Source organism: Salvelinus namaycush, chromosome 21, assembly GCF_016432855.1.
Source record: "Salvelinus namaycush isolate Seneca chromosome 21, SaNama_1.0, whole genome shotgun sequence".
In the NCBI taxonomy this organism is placed as follows: Eukaryota; Metazoa; Chordata; class Actinopteri; order Salmoniformes; family Salmonidae; genus Salvelinus; species Salvelinus namaycush.
Genome location: NC_052327.1, coordinates 46,700,496 through 46,716,308, shown reverse-complemented (window position 1 = coordinate 46,716,308; position 15,813 = coordinate 46,700,496). Strand labels below are relative to the sequence as shown.

Here is a 15,813-nt window from a genome sequence, read left to right as displayed (position 1 = left end):
GTAGGAGGTCCTAGTTGTGTAGGAGGTCTTAGTTGTTTAGGAGGTCCTGGTTGTTTAGGAGGTCCTGGTTGTTTAGGAGGTCCTAGTTGTGTAGGAGGTCCTGGTTGTTTAGGAGGTCCTAGTTGTTTAAGAGGTCCTGGTTGTTTAGGAGGTCCTAGTTGTGTAGGAGGTCCTGGTTGTTTAGGAGGTCCTAGTTGTGTAGGAGGTCCTAGTTGTTTAGGAGGTCCAAGTTGTGTAGGAGGTCCTAGTTGTGTAGGAGGTCCTAGTTGTGTAGGAGGTCCTGGTTGTTTAGGAGGTCCTAGTTGTGTAGGAGGTCCTAGTTGTTTAGGAGGTCCAAGTTGTGTAGGAGGTCCTAGTTGTGTAGGAGGTCCTAGTTGTGTAGGAGGTCCTGGTTGTGTAGGAGGTCCTAGTTGTTTAGGAGGTCCAAGTTGTGTAGGAGGTCCTAGTTGTGTAGGAGGTCCTAGTTGTGTAGGAGGTCCTGGTTGTTTAGGAGGTCCTGGTTGTTTAGGAGGTCCTGGTTGTTTAGGAGGTCCTAGTTGTGTAGGAGGTCCTGGTTGTTTAGGAGGTCCTGGTTGTTTAGGAGGTCCTAGTTGTTTAGGAGGTCCTAGTTGTTTAGGAGGTCCTAGTTGTGTAGGAGGTCCTGGTTGTTTAGGAGGTCCTGGTTGTTTAGGAGGTCCTAGTTGTGTAGGAGGTCCTAGTTGTGTAGGAGGTCCTAGTTGTGTAGGAGGTCCTAGTTGTGTAGGAGGTCCTAGTTGTTTAGGAGGTCCTAATTGTGTAGGAGGTCCTAGTTGTGTAGGAGGTCCTGGCTGTTTAGGAGGTCCTGGTTGTTTAGGAAGTCCTAGTTGTGTAGGAGGTCCTAGTTGTGTAGGAGGTCCTAGTTGTGTACGAGGTCCTAGTTGTGTAGGAGGTCCTAGTTGTGTAGGAGGTCCTGGTTGTGTAGGAGGTCCTAGTTGTGTACGAGGTCCTAGTTGTGTAGGAGGTCCTAGTTGTGTAGGAGGTCCTAGTTGTGTAGGAGGTCCTGGTTGTGCTTACCTGGCAGTCATCTGATGCTGCTTGTTCTTTTTGGAAGAGGAGTTGTTGTTATTGGTTGACGGTTGCCTCATCACATGGGCCACGCCCACATTGAGAGGCTGGTTGTGGTTGGATGGGAGGGTGACGTGGCCAGCCAGCAGCGCCGGCTGTTGCATGATGGGATTGTAATGGCCGCCGTGTGGGTGAGAATTCCTGGAACACAACAGAATGTCCCATCACTACACTGAACCTGTATTTTATATTATTATATCTGGAGAAACACCGTCATTGTGACCTTGCCCCATTTTCATGTCTAACTACATATCTATAACTGCACATGACTACATACTGCTTCACATATGGGACTAGAGTTGGGTGGGTGGCAGCAGTCACCGCGTGAGACAGAGGGGAGAAAAGAGAACGAGAGGAATAAAGAGAGCGGGAGCGAGGGCAGCTGACACTAGCAGCTGTAGAGGGATAGTTCTGCAGAGGAAGTGCGACACTTTCCCAATCATCTTTGTGGGGATGAGAGAGAGAGAAAGAGAGAAAGAGAAAGAGAGAGAACCACCCTGTCCTTAGACGGACACTGCTAAATGAACCTGCATGCAGACACACACACTCATATACCTGCATCCAGCTTACCTTCCTACAGGCCCCATCCATCTAACATATCATCATTGTGACACGCCGTGCCTGGGATGATGTCCTTACATACATCTCATCCCTCTAAAGTAAATGTGCTCTTATAAAAACCCCACTGTTCACTTCTAGACTGTGATTCATGGCAGCACTCTGAGTGCCTGTCACAAGGCAATGCTCTTCTGTCAATCAGGACACTGCTGTGCTGATCCTTTCTGAACGTTGTATACATCCAAACCTCCCCATGTTAACCAGGCCTTTATACACAATTGGACAATGAAACTAGCCTGGAATGTTAAGTGATACATTCTGTTAATCATGGTGAAACGGAGCATATCAAATTGGTTTGCAGGATACAATGAAACTGATGCACCTTTGTCATTTGGCTTCACATATAGATAGATATTCCAGGCTATACTGTACAAAGTTGGTACGTTTGACCAAGTCTAATATTTAATATATCTTCTCTGATCCTATAGGATTTGATTTGTTTTGGTAGTGCTTATAAGACTCTGGTTACATAAGGAGGAGAGCATGTTCCTTACCTCCAGTTAGCCAGGGGCTGGGAGGCCGTCATGGAGTCAGGGATGACGGGGGCGTGCTGGACTGAGGTGTGGGTGAGCTGCTGCCAGGCGGGGGGGAGAAGGATCTGCTGGGTGCCATTGGGCCAGGCCTGCTGAGGGGAGAGAAAAAGAGCAAACGGGGAGAAGAGATCAGTCACAGAATTAAATACAACACTATTTATATTATATTGTATTTCTATTGTATCTCTATGGGATCATCTGTCACCTAACAACCTTGCAGGTCAATTATGCAAGGTACACTTTAATGTAGACAAAGAATGCTACCTAAATAAAAGAGGTGTTGTTTTTGTATCTCTCATTGTTTTAATTCCAGAGATAAAGGCATGGGGGAACAAGGGGAAATAATTGAAAGTGTAACAAAAGTTAAGAAATCCTTGTAAAAACAGTAAACAGCCAATGGATTGCAGGTACAAGCAGAACAACTGGCCAGTGTTACAATAGGCTAGTTAAACAAAGACAGATTAACTATCTGGCCTTGTCAGCAGTACACATCAACAGAGCGCAGATAACTCAGCAAACCAATATTGGTTCTGTGAACTCTGTGAGTTCTGCAAATGTTCTCATAATACAAAAACTGTCCAGTCATGAATGTATGTATAAAACATTCGCCTGATGATGCCAGAATATTCCTAGAACACATTTAATCTGTTCTTTAAATGTTCCCAGAATATTTCATTAGGTTGTGGGAACAGTCTGGTGGGAACATTGTGGGGGAATCACAAAAGATATGTGCGGATGATTCTACAATGTTTCTTTTAGGGTGCAAAAAACATTATTACAAGAATGTTCCCAGAACACATTTCGTCTTTTTTTTTTAAGGTTCCCAGAATGTTTCTTTAGGTTGTGGGAACATTGTGGAATTTTCTTGGACTGTTTTTGGGATGTTATCATCCTAATGTTAGATAAAACTCTAACTAGAACTTAATGGGAATCTTAGTTAATGTTCTGGGAATGTTCCCAGTTTGCTGGGAAGACTTTGGATGTGTAGTAAAGATATGTTGCCTCTCCCCTCCTGGTCCCTGTGCTGATGTGTTTGGCATTATCCAAATCAGCTCTGATTTTAATTAAATTCACATCGAGGCCCATTCAGGGCTGCTGTGAAAGGAGCTGCTTTGTATTGCTGGTGCAGAATGCAGGGAGTTGGCAGGCATAATATGCCCCGAGTCAGAGATGGGTCTGTTTGTCTGTGTGTGTGTGTGTGTGTGTGTGTGTGTGTGTGTGTGTGTGTGTGTGTGTGTGTGTGTGTGTGTGTGTGTGTGTGTGTGTGTGTGTGTGTGTGTGTGTGTGTGTGTGTCTGTGTTTGCAGCCCTAATAGTTTAATGCAGCTCTATTGATTAGCACTTTAATGTGGGGTATAATGCATTTTTCCGTTAAATAGTGTTTGCATATTCTATTTACTTCGGCAGCGTCAGTATATTGCAGCACATAGCACAGCACACACAGAAGACAAAGCACTCCATCTTAGGCCTACATCTGCGCTGGGCTCATACAGAGTACAAAGCCTACATATCATGATGTTTTACAATGTACCTGTTATACTCTACTGATATAAAACGCTTGTAGGGTTTAACAGTGTATGACCGCTAGCTTGTGGGAGTGGAATTGTTTTGTATGAGGTACGTTGGGAGAGAGAATTAACTTCAAATAAAAACAGTCAATGGATGAAGAGGGAGGGAGGCATCTTTAGGTCAACAAAACAAGACAGGGATGTGGATTGATAAAGGACACAGGCACAGCCAATAGAAAGGCATGAAAACTGTCCAATAGAAGACAACCTAAGCCACTTACAGACTCCCTTTACATCTCCCATGGTTATATTCACATCTCAGGTCTTTTTATCAACACGCCAAAACCATTAAGAGCCACCAATACTTCCATCTCCTCCTCTCCTCCATCTATCTCTCCAAACATCCTGCTCCATCCATTCCTGGCACTCTGCATTCCTCTGTCGCCGGACGTCTGTGTTGTGTAATCGGCCTGTCTGCTCTGAAATGGTAAACAGGTTAGCAGCCCTTTTTCTTTTCTTCTCAGGACCCATTGCCCCAGCAATCAGAGGCGCTATCTTGCTCCCCACAGCCAACCTCTTCTCCCCGGGTGAAAACCCTTTGTCACCTCGGGGCTCTGAAAGCCCTGGCTCTCACTCCCCAATTGTTTCCAAATTTTCTGCATTCCTGCTCCAGATAAAGGTCTTGCCTTGCTGCCTGGCTGGCGGGACTGGCTGACTGGGGCCCTCCTCTACACCCAGCACCACCCAGCCCCACCTCTGCTCTACAGACAACTGGGTCGAGTGTGGGCTGCGGCTGCAGAGAGGCCTGGAGGCTAAAGCCCCAAACACCCATTAGAGACCTCCCAAAGCAGAGGGAATGAAGGATTCAGGTCCTCTACATCCATTTATTCGGTGTACTGCTGCTCTGGATAAACCACATGCTCGACTACATCATCCCTGTGTTTAATGTGTGTGCAGCGTGACAGAGGATTTTTTTTAATGAATCAAATCTGCCAGGATACAGTATGTCAGTAGAACATGACACAGTAATAGGATGATACTTGCACAATATACTCTTTGGTTCATGAACTGTAACATTTTCATTATATTGGCTTGTTCCACCATCATACCTTTACTTGGGGCTTTGCACTGTATCATAATTAATATACTGTGAACTATTTTGTGAATGCTTCTGTTGAGACAGTTTTTCCTGAAGTACTGCATTTATGCTATACAGTGAATGCTATAGTGCACAGGGTAACCTTGTAGCCGAGCAAACCCCTCAAACCCCTCCAAGCCTTTCCAAATCTGTCCCTCTCCTCTGAGGCCTATAATTTCAGAGCGCCTGACTTGGAAGCAGCCCTGAAGCTAATCACCATTCGGTATCTGACAGATTAGTCTTCCACACAGTTCAGAGAGCCTCGCTAGCTGCCTACTGCATGATTAACTATAGATAAGGGAAGCCTTCTGACACCTGGGACTTTACAGGGATATTAAAGCTCTTATGGACCTTTCTAGAAACCAGAGGGAGAGGTGTCCTACTACTCTACAACTCTACTTTAATGCTCAACTATACTGGAGGAATAATCCATGGCTATGTTATTTCAAGGAGGGAGGAGGACACTGGAACCAGGGTTTAACTCACTCAGTCAAAACAAGTGCCTGCAGGGGCAGAAGGATCACAAGAACACCCTGATTGAATCCCTGCCTTGATCAAAGGCTAGCCTGTTATAGAAAAGGATACAGAGGTCCGACCTTTTCCAAAGTAGCTTCCATGACCAAATCATACAAAATACCCTGTTAGTCAAAGCCATGTGTGTTTAGGTATGAATGTCTCCCAGTAAATAGAATAGGTGCTCTGTATTGTGATCCAGCAAAACAAAGATGAGATATCATTATGAGTTCAGGAGATGCAAATAAGGGACTATATGTAGGCCCCCTAATCTCCATGACGACAGACTGAGTCACTACTTCCTACCTGTGTCAACAGGCCTGGCTGGATCTGCAGGGGCTGGGTGCCGGGGGCCTGCGTCACTATGGGAACAACGTTATCCATCCGCACAGAGTAGCCCGTGTGTTTGGACGGGGAGGCCTGCATACCTGAGAACACACACAACACAGAGGAGGTCAACAACAACACAGAGGATGTCAACAACAACAACACAGAGGAGGTCAACAACAACAACACTATGCGCCAGACAAAAAAGACCTGCACCTTGGGAGAAACAATGACGTCAAAATTGTTAAAAATAAAAATAAAAATTTAAACTAGTTGTTTGATATCTCAAACACAGTTTAACAGTTTATAATGAAACTGCACTAAATTACTGATTCAACTTGAAAACAAAAAGGTAGTCATGGCAATATAAATGAAATCCCAATAAACCCTTGGCTGAGTGAAGCAAACTGTCTAATAATGGAAATTCTTATATGCTGTTCCACATAAATCAAACAAAAATAATGTTTTTTTCAGTCTTAACCGCATAAACAGATATCAGACAAAAGCGGTGCTGTAAAAAGCATCAATCGGAGATATCAAAATCCTTTCATATGACTAATTAGCTCATAAACATATCGTAGCATCTCGTTTCGAACATGAAGACTGTCGTTGCCTTGGGGGGTCAGTGGAAGGCTTACAGAGTCATTGTAGTGCAGTTCGAGCTCACAGCTTCATAAGCCCTTCTATCATCAGGAGAAAACTGAACTCGCTGGTGCCAGACAGTGCTGATCTACTCTACTGAAACTGACTGAGCCTTAGACCTGACTATAGAAAGGCCTATAGGTGCTCTTTTTAATTAATTAATTTAGCATTTATGTATACAGGTGATCCCGTTGCAATCTGTTATCTTTCTGACATTTTTTCAAAGTAAACCTTTTCCAAGATGGCATTAAATAATCACTCATTACAGATGCCTTACCACTGATACAGGATCAGATATTTGTTCACCCCCAATGGTTAAGGGATAGAGTAATCTGATCCTAGATCGGTGGGCTTGTTACACAGCATACACTGTGTTAGTCTAAAGCCTCTTACCTTGGAAGCCAGGTGGGCAGACGATGAGGGCCTGCTGGAAGGGGTCAGGCCGTGCAGCACAGAGCTGAGGGGCCACAGGATGCAGGGGCATGCTCCTCTGTGCCACGGCAGCCATGGAGGCCGCTGAGGGCTGGTAGAGTGCAGATCGGTAGTTTAATATGGAGACATCGGGGTTGCCAAGGGAAAGGGTGGTACTGGTGGTGGAGGGAGCCAGGTTGGTGGCCTAAAGGAATGACGGGATCAAAACGCAAAGCCATAAGGAGATGTTCAATGGTGGTGGTAAGGTCATGAGGGTTGTTGGGGGACGGGATAGAATCATTCATCAGAAAATAACATTGTCAGTTGTTGTTTTGTTTTTTTAACCCCTTTATTACCCAACTTCATGGTATCCAATTGGTAGTTACAGTCTTGTCTCATCGCTGCAACTCCCGTACGGACTCGGGAGAGGCGAAGGTCGAGAGCCGTGCGTCCTCCGAAACATAACCCTGCCAAGCCACACTGCTTCTTGACACAATGCCCACTTAACCCGGAAGCCAGCCGCACCAATGTGTCGGAGGAAACACCGTACACCTGGCGACTGTGTCAGCTTGCACTGTGCCCGGCCCGCCACAGGAGTCGTTAGTGCACGATGGGACAAGGATATCCCTGCCGGCCAAACCCTCCCCTAACCCGGATGACACAGGGCCAATTGTGCGCCAGCCCATGGGTCTCCCGGTCGTGGCCGGCTGAGACAGAGCCTGGATTCGAACCCAGAATCTCTAGCGGCACAGGGCCACTTGGGAGGCCTGTCAGTCATTTTTTGATAATGTGTTAGATGTTTATATGGAACATTCAGAATAAATTCAAATTGAGGACAAAATTAGGCCATTGTAATTTCCTTCAGAACATTATAAATATTAGTGTCATACTTCTCAGAATATGGCCAACAGCTTTAATGTAGTATAGATACTGCATTTCAGTGAACAGAGTGAGAGACTGAGAGAAAGGGAGAATGTGATGGAAAGAGAGAGAAAAGTGCTGATCAACGCTAGAACTTTGCTGAATAGTCAACAATCAATGTTCAAATTCAATTCAATCAACAAGCTATCAATTCAAAGAGCTATAATGACATAAACAGTACATTGAGCCACAGGGGCTCAATTTGTCCATACTGCACATATACAGTGTTAGAGCCGCTACATGTATGCATGTCAGTATAGATTCTGTCTATATGTATTTTGTACATAGCTAAATATCCAGAGTACTGATCTAGGACCGCAGTGGGGAAGATGAAAAGCTTCAAGTTCCTCTGTGTACACATCACTGACGATCTGAAATGGTCCACCCACACAGACAGTGTTGTGAATAAGGCGCAACAGCTTCTCTTTAACCTCAGGAGGCTGAAGAAATTCAGCTTGGCCCTGACGACCCTCACAAACTTTTACAGATGCACAATTGAGAGCATCCTGTCGGGCTGTATCACCGCCTGGTACGGCAACTGCACAGCCCGCAATCGAGGGCTCTCCAGAGGGTGGTGCGGTCTGTACAACGCATTACCGGGGGCACACTGCCTGCCCTCCAGGACACCTAAAGCACCTGATGTCACAGGAATGCCAAAAAGATCATCAAGGACATCAACCACCCGAGCCACGGCCTGTTCACCCCACTACCATCCAGAAGGCGAGGTCAGTACAGGTGCATCAAACAGTTTCTAGCCGGCTACCAACCGGTTACTCAACCCTGCACCTTAGAGGCTGCAGCCCCATATACACGGATATGAAATCACTGGTCACTTTAATAATGGAACACTGGTTACTTTAATAATGTTTACATACTGCTTTACTCATTTCATACAGTTGAAGTTGGAAGTTTACATACGCCTGAGCCAAATACATTTAAACTCAGTTTTTCACAAATACTGACATTTAATCCTAGTAAACATTCCCTGTCTTAGGTCAGTTAGGATCACCACTTTATTTTAAGAATGTGAAATGTCAGAATAATAGAAGAGAGAATGATTTATTTCAGCTTTTATTTAATGCATCACATTCCCAGTGGGTCAGAAGTTTACACTCAATTAGTATTTCGTAGCATTGCCTTTAAATTGTTGAACTTGGGTCAAACGTTTCAGGTAGCCTTCCACAAGCTTCCCACAATAAGTTGGGTGAATTTTGGCCCATTCCTCCTGACAGAGCTGGTGTAACTGAGTCAGGTTTGTAGGCCTCTTTGCTCGCACACGCTTTTTCAGTTCTGCCCACAAATTTTCTATGGGATTGAGGTCAGGGCTTTGTGATGGCCACTCCAATACCTTGACTTTGTTGTCCTTAAGCCGTTTTGCCACAACTTTGGATATGCTTGGGGTCATTGTCCATTCGGAAGACCCATTTGCGACCAAGCTTTAACTTCTAACTGATGTCTTGAGATGTTGCTTCAATATATCCACATAATTTTCCTACCTCATGATGCCATCTATTTTGTGAAGTGCAGAAAAGCACCCCCACAACATGATGCTGCCACCCCCGTGCTTCACGGTTGGGATGGTGTTCTTTGGCTTGCAAGCCTCCCCCTTTCTCCTCCAAACATAACAATGGTCATTATGGCCAAACAGTTCTATTTTTGTTTCATCAGACCAGAGGACCTTTCTCCAAAAAGTATGATCTTTCTCACTATGTGCAGTTGCAAACCGTAGTCTGGCTTTTTATGGCGGTTTTGGAGCAGTGGCTTCTTCCTTGCTGAGCAGCCTTTCAGGTTATGTCGATATAGGACTCCTTTTACTATGGATATAGATTCTTTTGTACCTGTTTTCTCCAGCATCTTCACAAGGTCCTTTGCTGTTGTTCTGGGATTGATTTGCACTTTTCACACCAAAGTACGTTAATCTCTAGGAGACAGAACGTGTCTCCTTCCTGAGCGGTATGACGGCTGCGTGGTCCCATGGTGTTTATACTTGCGTACTATTGTTTGTACAGATGAACGTGGTACCTTCGGGCATTTGGAAATTGCTCCCAAGGATGAACCAGACTTGTGGAGATCTACATTTTTTTTTCTGAGGTCTTGGCTGATTTCTTTAGATTTTTCCATGATGTCAAGGAAAGAGGCACTGAGTTTGAAGGTAGGCCTTGAAATATATCCACAGGTACACCTCCAATTGACTCAAATGATGTCAATTAGCCTATCAAAAGCTTCTAAAGCCATGACATCATTTTCTGGAATTTTACAAGCTGTTTAAAGGCAGCGTCAACTTAGTGTATGTAAACTTCTTACCCACTGGAATTGTGATACAATGAGTTATAAGTGAAATAATCTGTATGTAAACAATTGTTGGAAAAATGGAGGGACTATAGTTTGTTAACAAGAAATGACTGGAGTGGTTGAAAAATGACTTTTAATGACTCCAACCTAAATGTATGTAAACTTCCGACTTCAACTGTATGTACAGTATATACTGTATATTATTCTAATGTATTTATTATTCTACTGTACTGTATTTAGTCAATGCCACTCCGACATTGCTCGTCCTAATATTGATATATTTCTTAACGCCATTATTGTACTTTAGATGTGTGTGTATTGTTATGATTTGTTAGATATTACTGCACTGTTGGGGCTTGGAACACAAGCATTTCGCTGCACCCGCAATAACATCTGCTAAATATGTGTATGTGACCAATAAAATTTGACTTGATTTGACCAGGTCCTCTCTGTCCACATAATCTTATTCATTATGACATAAAAGACAAAACTGATCCCAGATCAACACTCTCAGACACTTTGTGAATATGGGCCATGGTAAGGTTAGATGAAAAGGCGATATGGAGATGAGTGACAGCGATCCTTTTCCCTCCAGTGTCTTTCTCTTAGCTACACAACAATATGTCTGAACGCACCCAAATCATCTTGTACCCAGTACTCAAGACAAGCAATTATCTCTGAGAAGGGTCAACATAGAGAGAGGCTTCCTAAGTGAAAAAGAATCATGCTTATGAAATGCTCTTAAAATTGAAATGTTGCTTAACAGTCTAATAATGAGTAGTTATTAGTAGTAACTGACATTTTGTCTCTCGGCTTCACTATCTTGACTCCACATCGCTATCCTTATTTAGCAGCCATATTTCTACGGTGTCAGGCACTTGAAATATACGTTGTAAAACCTGGGCCGTATTTATTTGGGTAAACCATTGCAAACTAATATTCTTGTTGGATACGTTTAGGTAGTTCCTCCCTGTTTCAGTCCATTTTTCTTCCATTTGGTGCCTCAAGAATACTACCCTGGACATGGGGAGACCATCAATGAGGCCTAAGTAAGGCTTAAAGATGGCCTTGATATGAACAAATGCTTTTGCAGTGCGCTCAAGTCTTAACTCAAATAAAATGTATTCAACAACACCCAGACTAATTACTGTCTTTTCATTAAGCCTGCGTGGTTGAACATTCAGAGACGGCATGTTCATTTTTCATCTTGCACTTCTTAGCGAGCTCGATGAGCACCGTTGGAGATAATCAATATGCCAGTGTGGCATTCATCATGCACAACAACGAGAGAGCCTGCAAACAAATAAACTCTAAGACGTTTAAACGTTCCCCAGCTAAATAAATCACTAACATAGCACTGCCTATATCGCCCTGAACCAATGCGCTCTGAGAAAACATTACGTTAATCCATTTAAATGATATAGTGAAGTCTAGTTTTACCTCATTCCGCACAGAGTGGGTTCTGTAACAGTCGATATAGTATGTTTGGTGATAAAGAACACCTATTTGTAACATTTTGGTAGAAATGTTACACATAGGGAGGTTCAGGACCTCTCTACTGTATGTGTAACATCATAGGAAAATAGAGGGTTGTTTTGCAAAAGGAAATAGCAAGAGGGAACTGGGAAAGCCAGGTTAATCTGTGGACATCGGAGGGTTAAGATCAGAATGAATGGTGGATCAGAATGAATGGTGGAAACTCTAGCACTTGAAGAAAGTTATTTAACTACAGGTACTGTAGATGTTAGCAAAAGAGCTGTAAGTAGCAGTAGAAGAATTGTTGTCTGTTAGTTTACTGCAATTAGGGTAGGGATGGTAGGGTAGGGGGAGAAATGTATAGAAACAAATATATAAAAAGAAGACTGTTTATCACCCCCCCCCCGCCCAATTCCAATTCAGCACAATCTGAAAAAACTTTAGCATGCAATCATTTCATGATTCCGGCAGAAGCAAAAGTCAGCAATTTAGCGTCACAGTCAGCCCACACAGCCCTACAGTAGCACGACGTGCTAACGACTAAAGGCAAAATGGAGAGAAACAGGAGGAAGCCTGCTGGTGGGATTCTTAAGACCTGAAAAGCACTAAACTGCAAGGTAAGCAGGAAGTATAAGGTTGTCATGTATCTCATCAGCAGTTTGTGACAGCCCCCACTGGGCCTGAGGGACAGACAGACAGACAGATACCTAACCAGGCTGTCGTGGCCTCAATATGCTGCTTTAGCATTCTACTAGGGAGTGTTATCTTGCAAGTGGTCAATGCATTGCTTTCAAATAAAGTGATGTGGGCTGATTGGGTGTACTGTGCTATGTGCCGTGTTGGCCTGAAAAAACACACTAACCAAGCCATCTAGTGGTTATATTACACACTGGTAGTGGTACACACGCTACACACTGATATGAATCTAGTACTGAAAAAGCGTGTTACATGACCTGGTTATGGATAGCGCTGGTCACAGCACTGCAGACAGTACACTATGCTGGTAGTAGTCACCACCAACAGTAGCTGATGGTACAACCTGGGTATGAATGGTGAGGAGTGTGTTCAGTAAAACCATCAACACTGTGTTTGGTAGGTACCTGGTTGTGCACAGTGTTGAGCTGGTTGTTGAAGGTCATGGTGAGGTTGGTAGAGGTGCTGGGGGCCACGTGGGTGATGAAAGGGGTCTTGCTCTGGTTGACCGTGTCGTACATGCCCACATGACGCTTACAGATGTCCATGTTCTGGAAGCAGGACTTGACACTGTGAAGAGAGGGAGGGGGAGAGAGGAAGGGAGGGGGAGGGAGGGAGAACGGGAGAGAGAGAGAGTTACATGTGCCTCAGTTAAATATTTATCAGTATGACTTTCTCCAGATAATCTGTTTCTCCCAGCTAACAGATAACTTTCTAAATGAGAAATGTAAGGGGATCTCTAGACGTACTGTGTGCTGTGGGGGAAGTCAAGGAGGTGGGTCATGGTTACGAATGGGTGATTGAGGGTCTCGATGGGGGTGATCCGTTTGTCCGCGTCGATCGTAAGCATCTTGGTCAACAAGTCGATGAACTCTCTACGGTCTGCCTTCTCCGCCAGCATGTCACTGCCCTCCAGATCTGATGTCATATTCACCTGCAAACAGACCCAACACACATACACTTTTAATTATCATTTCAAAGTCTGCAGAGGGTATTTTGCAAATTACATCCTATAATCCCTTTATAGTGCACTACTTTTGGCACCCTATTATGTACAGTGGGGCAAAAAAGTATTTAGTCAGCCACCAATTGTGCAAGTTCTCCCACTTAAAAAGATGAGAGAGGCCTGTAATTGTCATCATAGGTACACTTCAACTATGACAGACAAAATGAGAAAAAAAATCCAGAAAATCACATTGTAGGATTTTTAATGAATTTATTTGCAAATTATGTTGGAAAATAAGTATTTGGTCACCTACAAACAAGCAAGATTTCTGGCTCTCACAGACCTGTAACTTGTTCTTTAAGAGGCTCCTCTGTCCTCCACTCGTTACCTGTATTAATGGCACCTGTTTGAACTTGTTATCAGTATAAAAGACACCTGTCCACAACCTCAAACAGTCACACTCCAAACTCCACTATGGCCAAGACCAAAGAGCTGTCAAAGGACACCAGAAACAAAATTGTAGACCTGCACCAGGCCGGGAAGACTGAATCTGCAATAGGTAAGCAGCTTGGTTCGAAGAAATCAACTGTGGGAGCAATTATTAGGAAATGGAAGACATACAAGACCACTGATAATCTCCCTCGATCTGGGGCTCCACGCAAGATCTCACCCCGTGGGGTCAAAATGATCACAAGAACGGTGAGCAAAAATCCCAGAACCACACGGGGGGACCTAGTGAATGACCTGCAGAGAGCTGGGACCAAAGTAACAAAGCCTACCATCAGTAACACACTACGCCGCCAGGGACTAAAATCCTGCAGTGCCAGACGTGTCCCCCTGCTTAAGCCAGTACATGTCCAGGCCCGTCTGAAGTTTGCTAGAGAGCATTTGGATGATCCAGAAGAAGATTGGGAGAATGTCATATGGTCAGATGAAACCAAAATAGAACTTTTTGGTAAAAACTCAACTCGTCGTGTTTGGAGGACAAAGAATGCTGAGTTGCATCCAAAGAACACCATACCTACTGTGAAGCATGGGGGTGTAAACATCATGCTTTGGGGCTGTTTTTCTGCAAAGGGACCAGGACGACTGATCCGTGTAAAGGACAGAATGAATGGGGCCATGTATCGTGAGATTTTGAGTGAAAACCTCCTTCCATCAGCAAGGGCATTGAAGATGAAACGTGGCTGGGTCTTTCAGCATGACAATGATCCCAAACACACCGCCCGGGCAACGAAGGAGTGGCTTCGTAAGAAGCATTTCAAGGTCCTGAAGTGGCCTAGCCAGTCTCCAGATCTCAACCCCATAGAAAATCTTTGGAGGGAGTTGAAAGTCCGTGTTGCCCAGCAACAGCCCCAAAACATCACTGCTCTAGAGGAGATCTGCATGGAGGAATGGGTCAAAATACCAGCAACAGTGTGTGAAAACCTTGTGAAGACTTACAGAAAACGTTTGACCTCTGTCATTGCCAACAAAGGGTATATAACAAAGTATTGAGATAAACTTTTGTTATTGACCAAATACTTATTTTCCACCATAATTTGCAAATAAATGTCACACCCTGGCCTCTGTTATATTGATTTTCTTTATTAGTTTAGTTAGGTCAGGGTGTGACATGGGATGTTTGTGTGTTTTGTCTAGTTTAGGGTGTGTGTATTGTTTAGGGGATTTTGTATAGTGTATGGGGTTGTGTTCAGTAGAGAGGTTTAGGAAAGTCTATGGTTGCCTGGTTTGGTTCTCAATCAGAGACAGCTGTTTATTGTTGTCTCTGATTGGGAGCCATATTTAAGGCAGCCATAGGCTTTAGGTGATTGTGGGTAATTGTCTATGTTCTATGTTGCATGTGTGCACTTAGTTCGTTTTAGCTTCACGATCGTTTGTTTTTCTTCATTAAAAGAAGATGTCTTTTTTCCACGCTGCGCCTTGGTCCACTCATTCGTCTCATAACGATCGTGACAGAATTACCCACCAAAAAAGGACCAAGCAGCGTGTCAAGCAGCAGCAGGAGCTATATACACAGGATTCTTGGACTTGGGAGGAGATACTGGATGGTAAGGGACCTTGGGCACAACCGGGAGAATATCGCCTCCCTCGTGAAGAGCTGGAGGCAGCTAAAGCCGAGAGGAGGCGATATGAGGAGGCAGCACGGAAGCAAGGCTGGAAGCCCGTGAGTAAAACCCAAAGATTTCTTAGGGGGGCGGCTACAAGGGAGTGTGGCGAAGTCAGGTAGGAGACCTGCGCCAACTCCCTATGCTTACCGTGGAGTGCGAGAGTACGGGCAGACACCGTGTTATGCGGTAGAGCGCATGGTGTCTCCTGTACGTGTGCATAGCCCGGTGCGGGTTATTCCACCTCCCCGCACTGGCAGGGCTAGATTGAATATTGAGCCAGGTGCCATGAAGCCGGCTCAACGCGTCTGGTCTCCAGTGCGTCTCCTCGCGCCGGCATACATGGCACCAGCCTTACGCATGGTGTCCCCGGTTCGCCTACACAGCCCAGTGCGGGTTATTCCACCTCCCCGCATTGGTCGGGCGACGGGGAGCATACAACCAGGTAAGGTTGGGCAGGCTCAGTGCTCAAGGGAGCCAGTACGCCTGCATGGTCCGGTATATCCGGCGCCACCTCCCCGCCCCAGCCCAGTACCACCAGTGCCAACACCACGCACCAGGCTTCCAGTGTGTCTCCAGAGCCCTGTTCCTCCTCCACGCACTCG

General features: G+C 44.8%; 1 protein-coding gene across 1 annotated transcript in view; it reads right to left on the bottom strand.

Annotated features, from left to right (window-relative positions):
* The window catches only part of LOC120066429 (homeodomain-interacting protein kinase 2-like), a 134,655-nt gene that overhangs the window by 13,313 nt on the left and 105,529 nt on the right, over window positions 1-15,813 (bottom strand). Inside the window, exons 6-11 of the mRNA XM_039017789.1 lie at window positions 12,904-13,088; window positions 12,562-12,724; window positions 6,755-6,977; window positions 5,699-5,820; window positions 2,196-2,326; window positions 1,033-1,224 (exon numbers count right to left, since the gene is read on the bottom strand). Coding sequence (XP_038873717.1) covers window positions 1,033-1,224; window positions 2,196-2,326; window positions 5,699-5,820; window positions 6,755-6,977; window positions 12,562-12,724; window positions 12,904-13,088 — 1,016 coding nt within the window. The remainder of the gene's footprint in view (window positions 1-1,032; window positions 1,225-2,195; window positions 2,327-5,698; window positions 5,821-6,754; window positions 6,978-12,561; window positions 12,725-12,903; window positions 13,089-15,813) is intronic.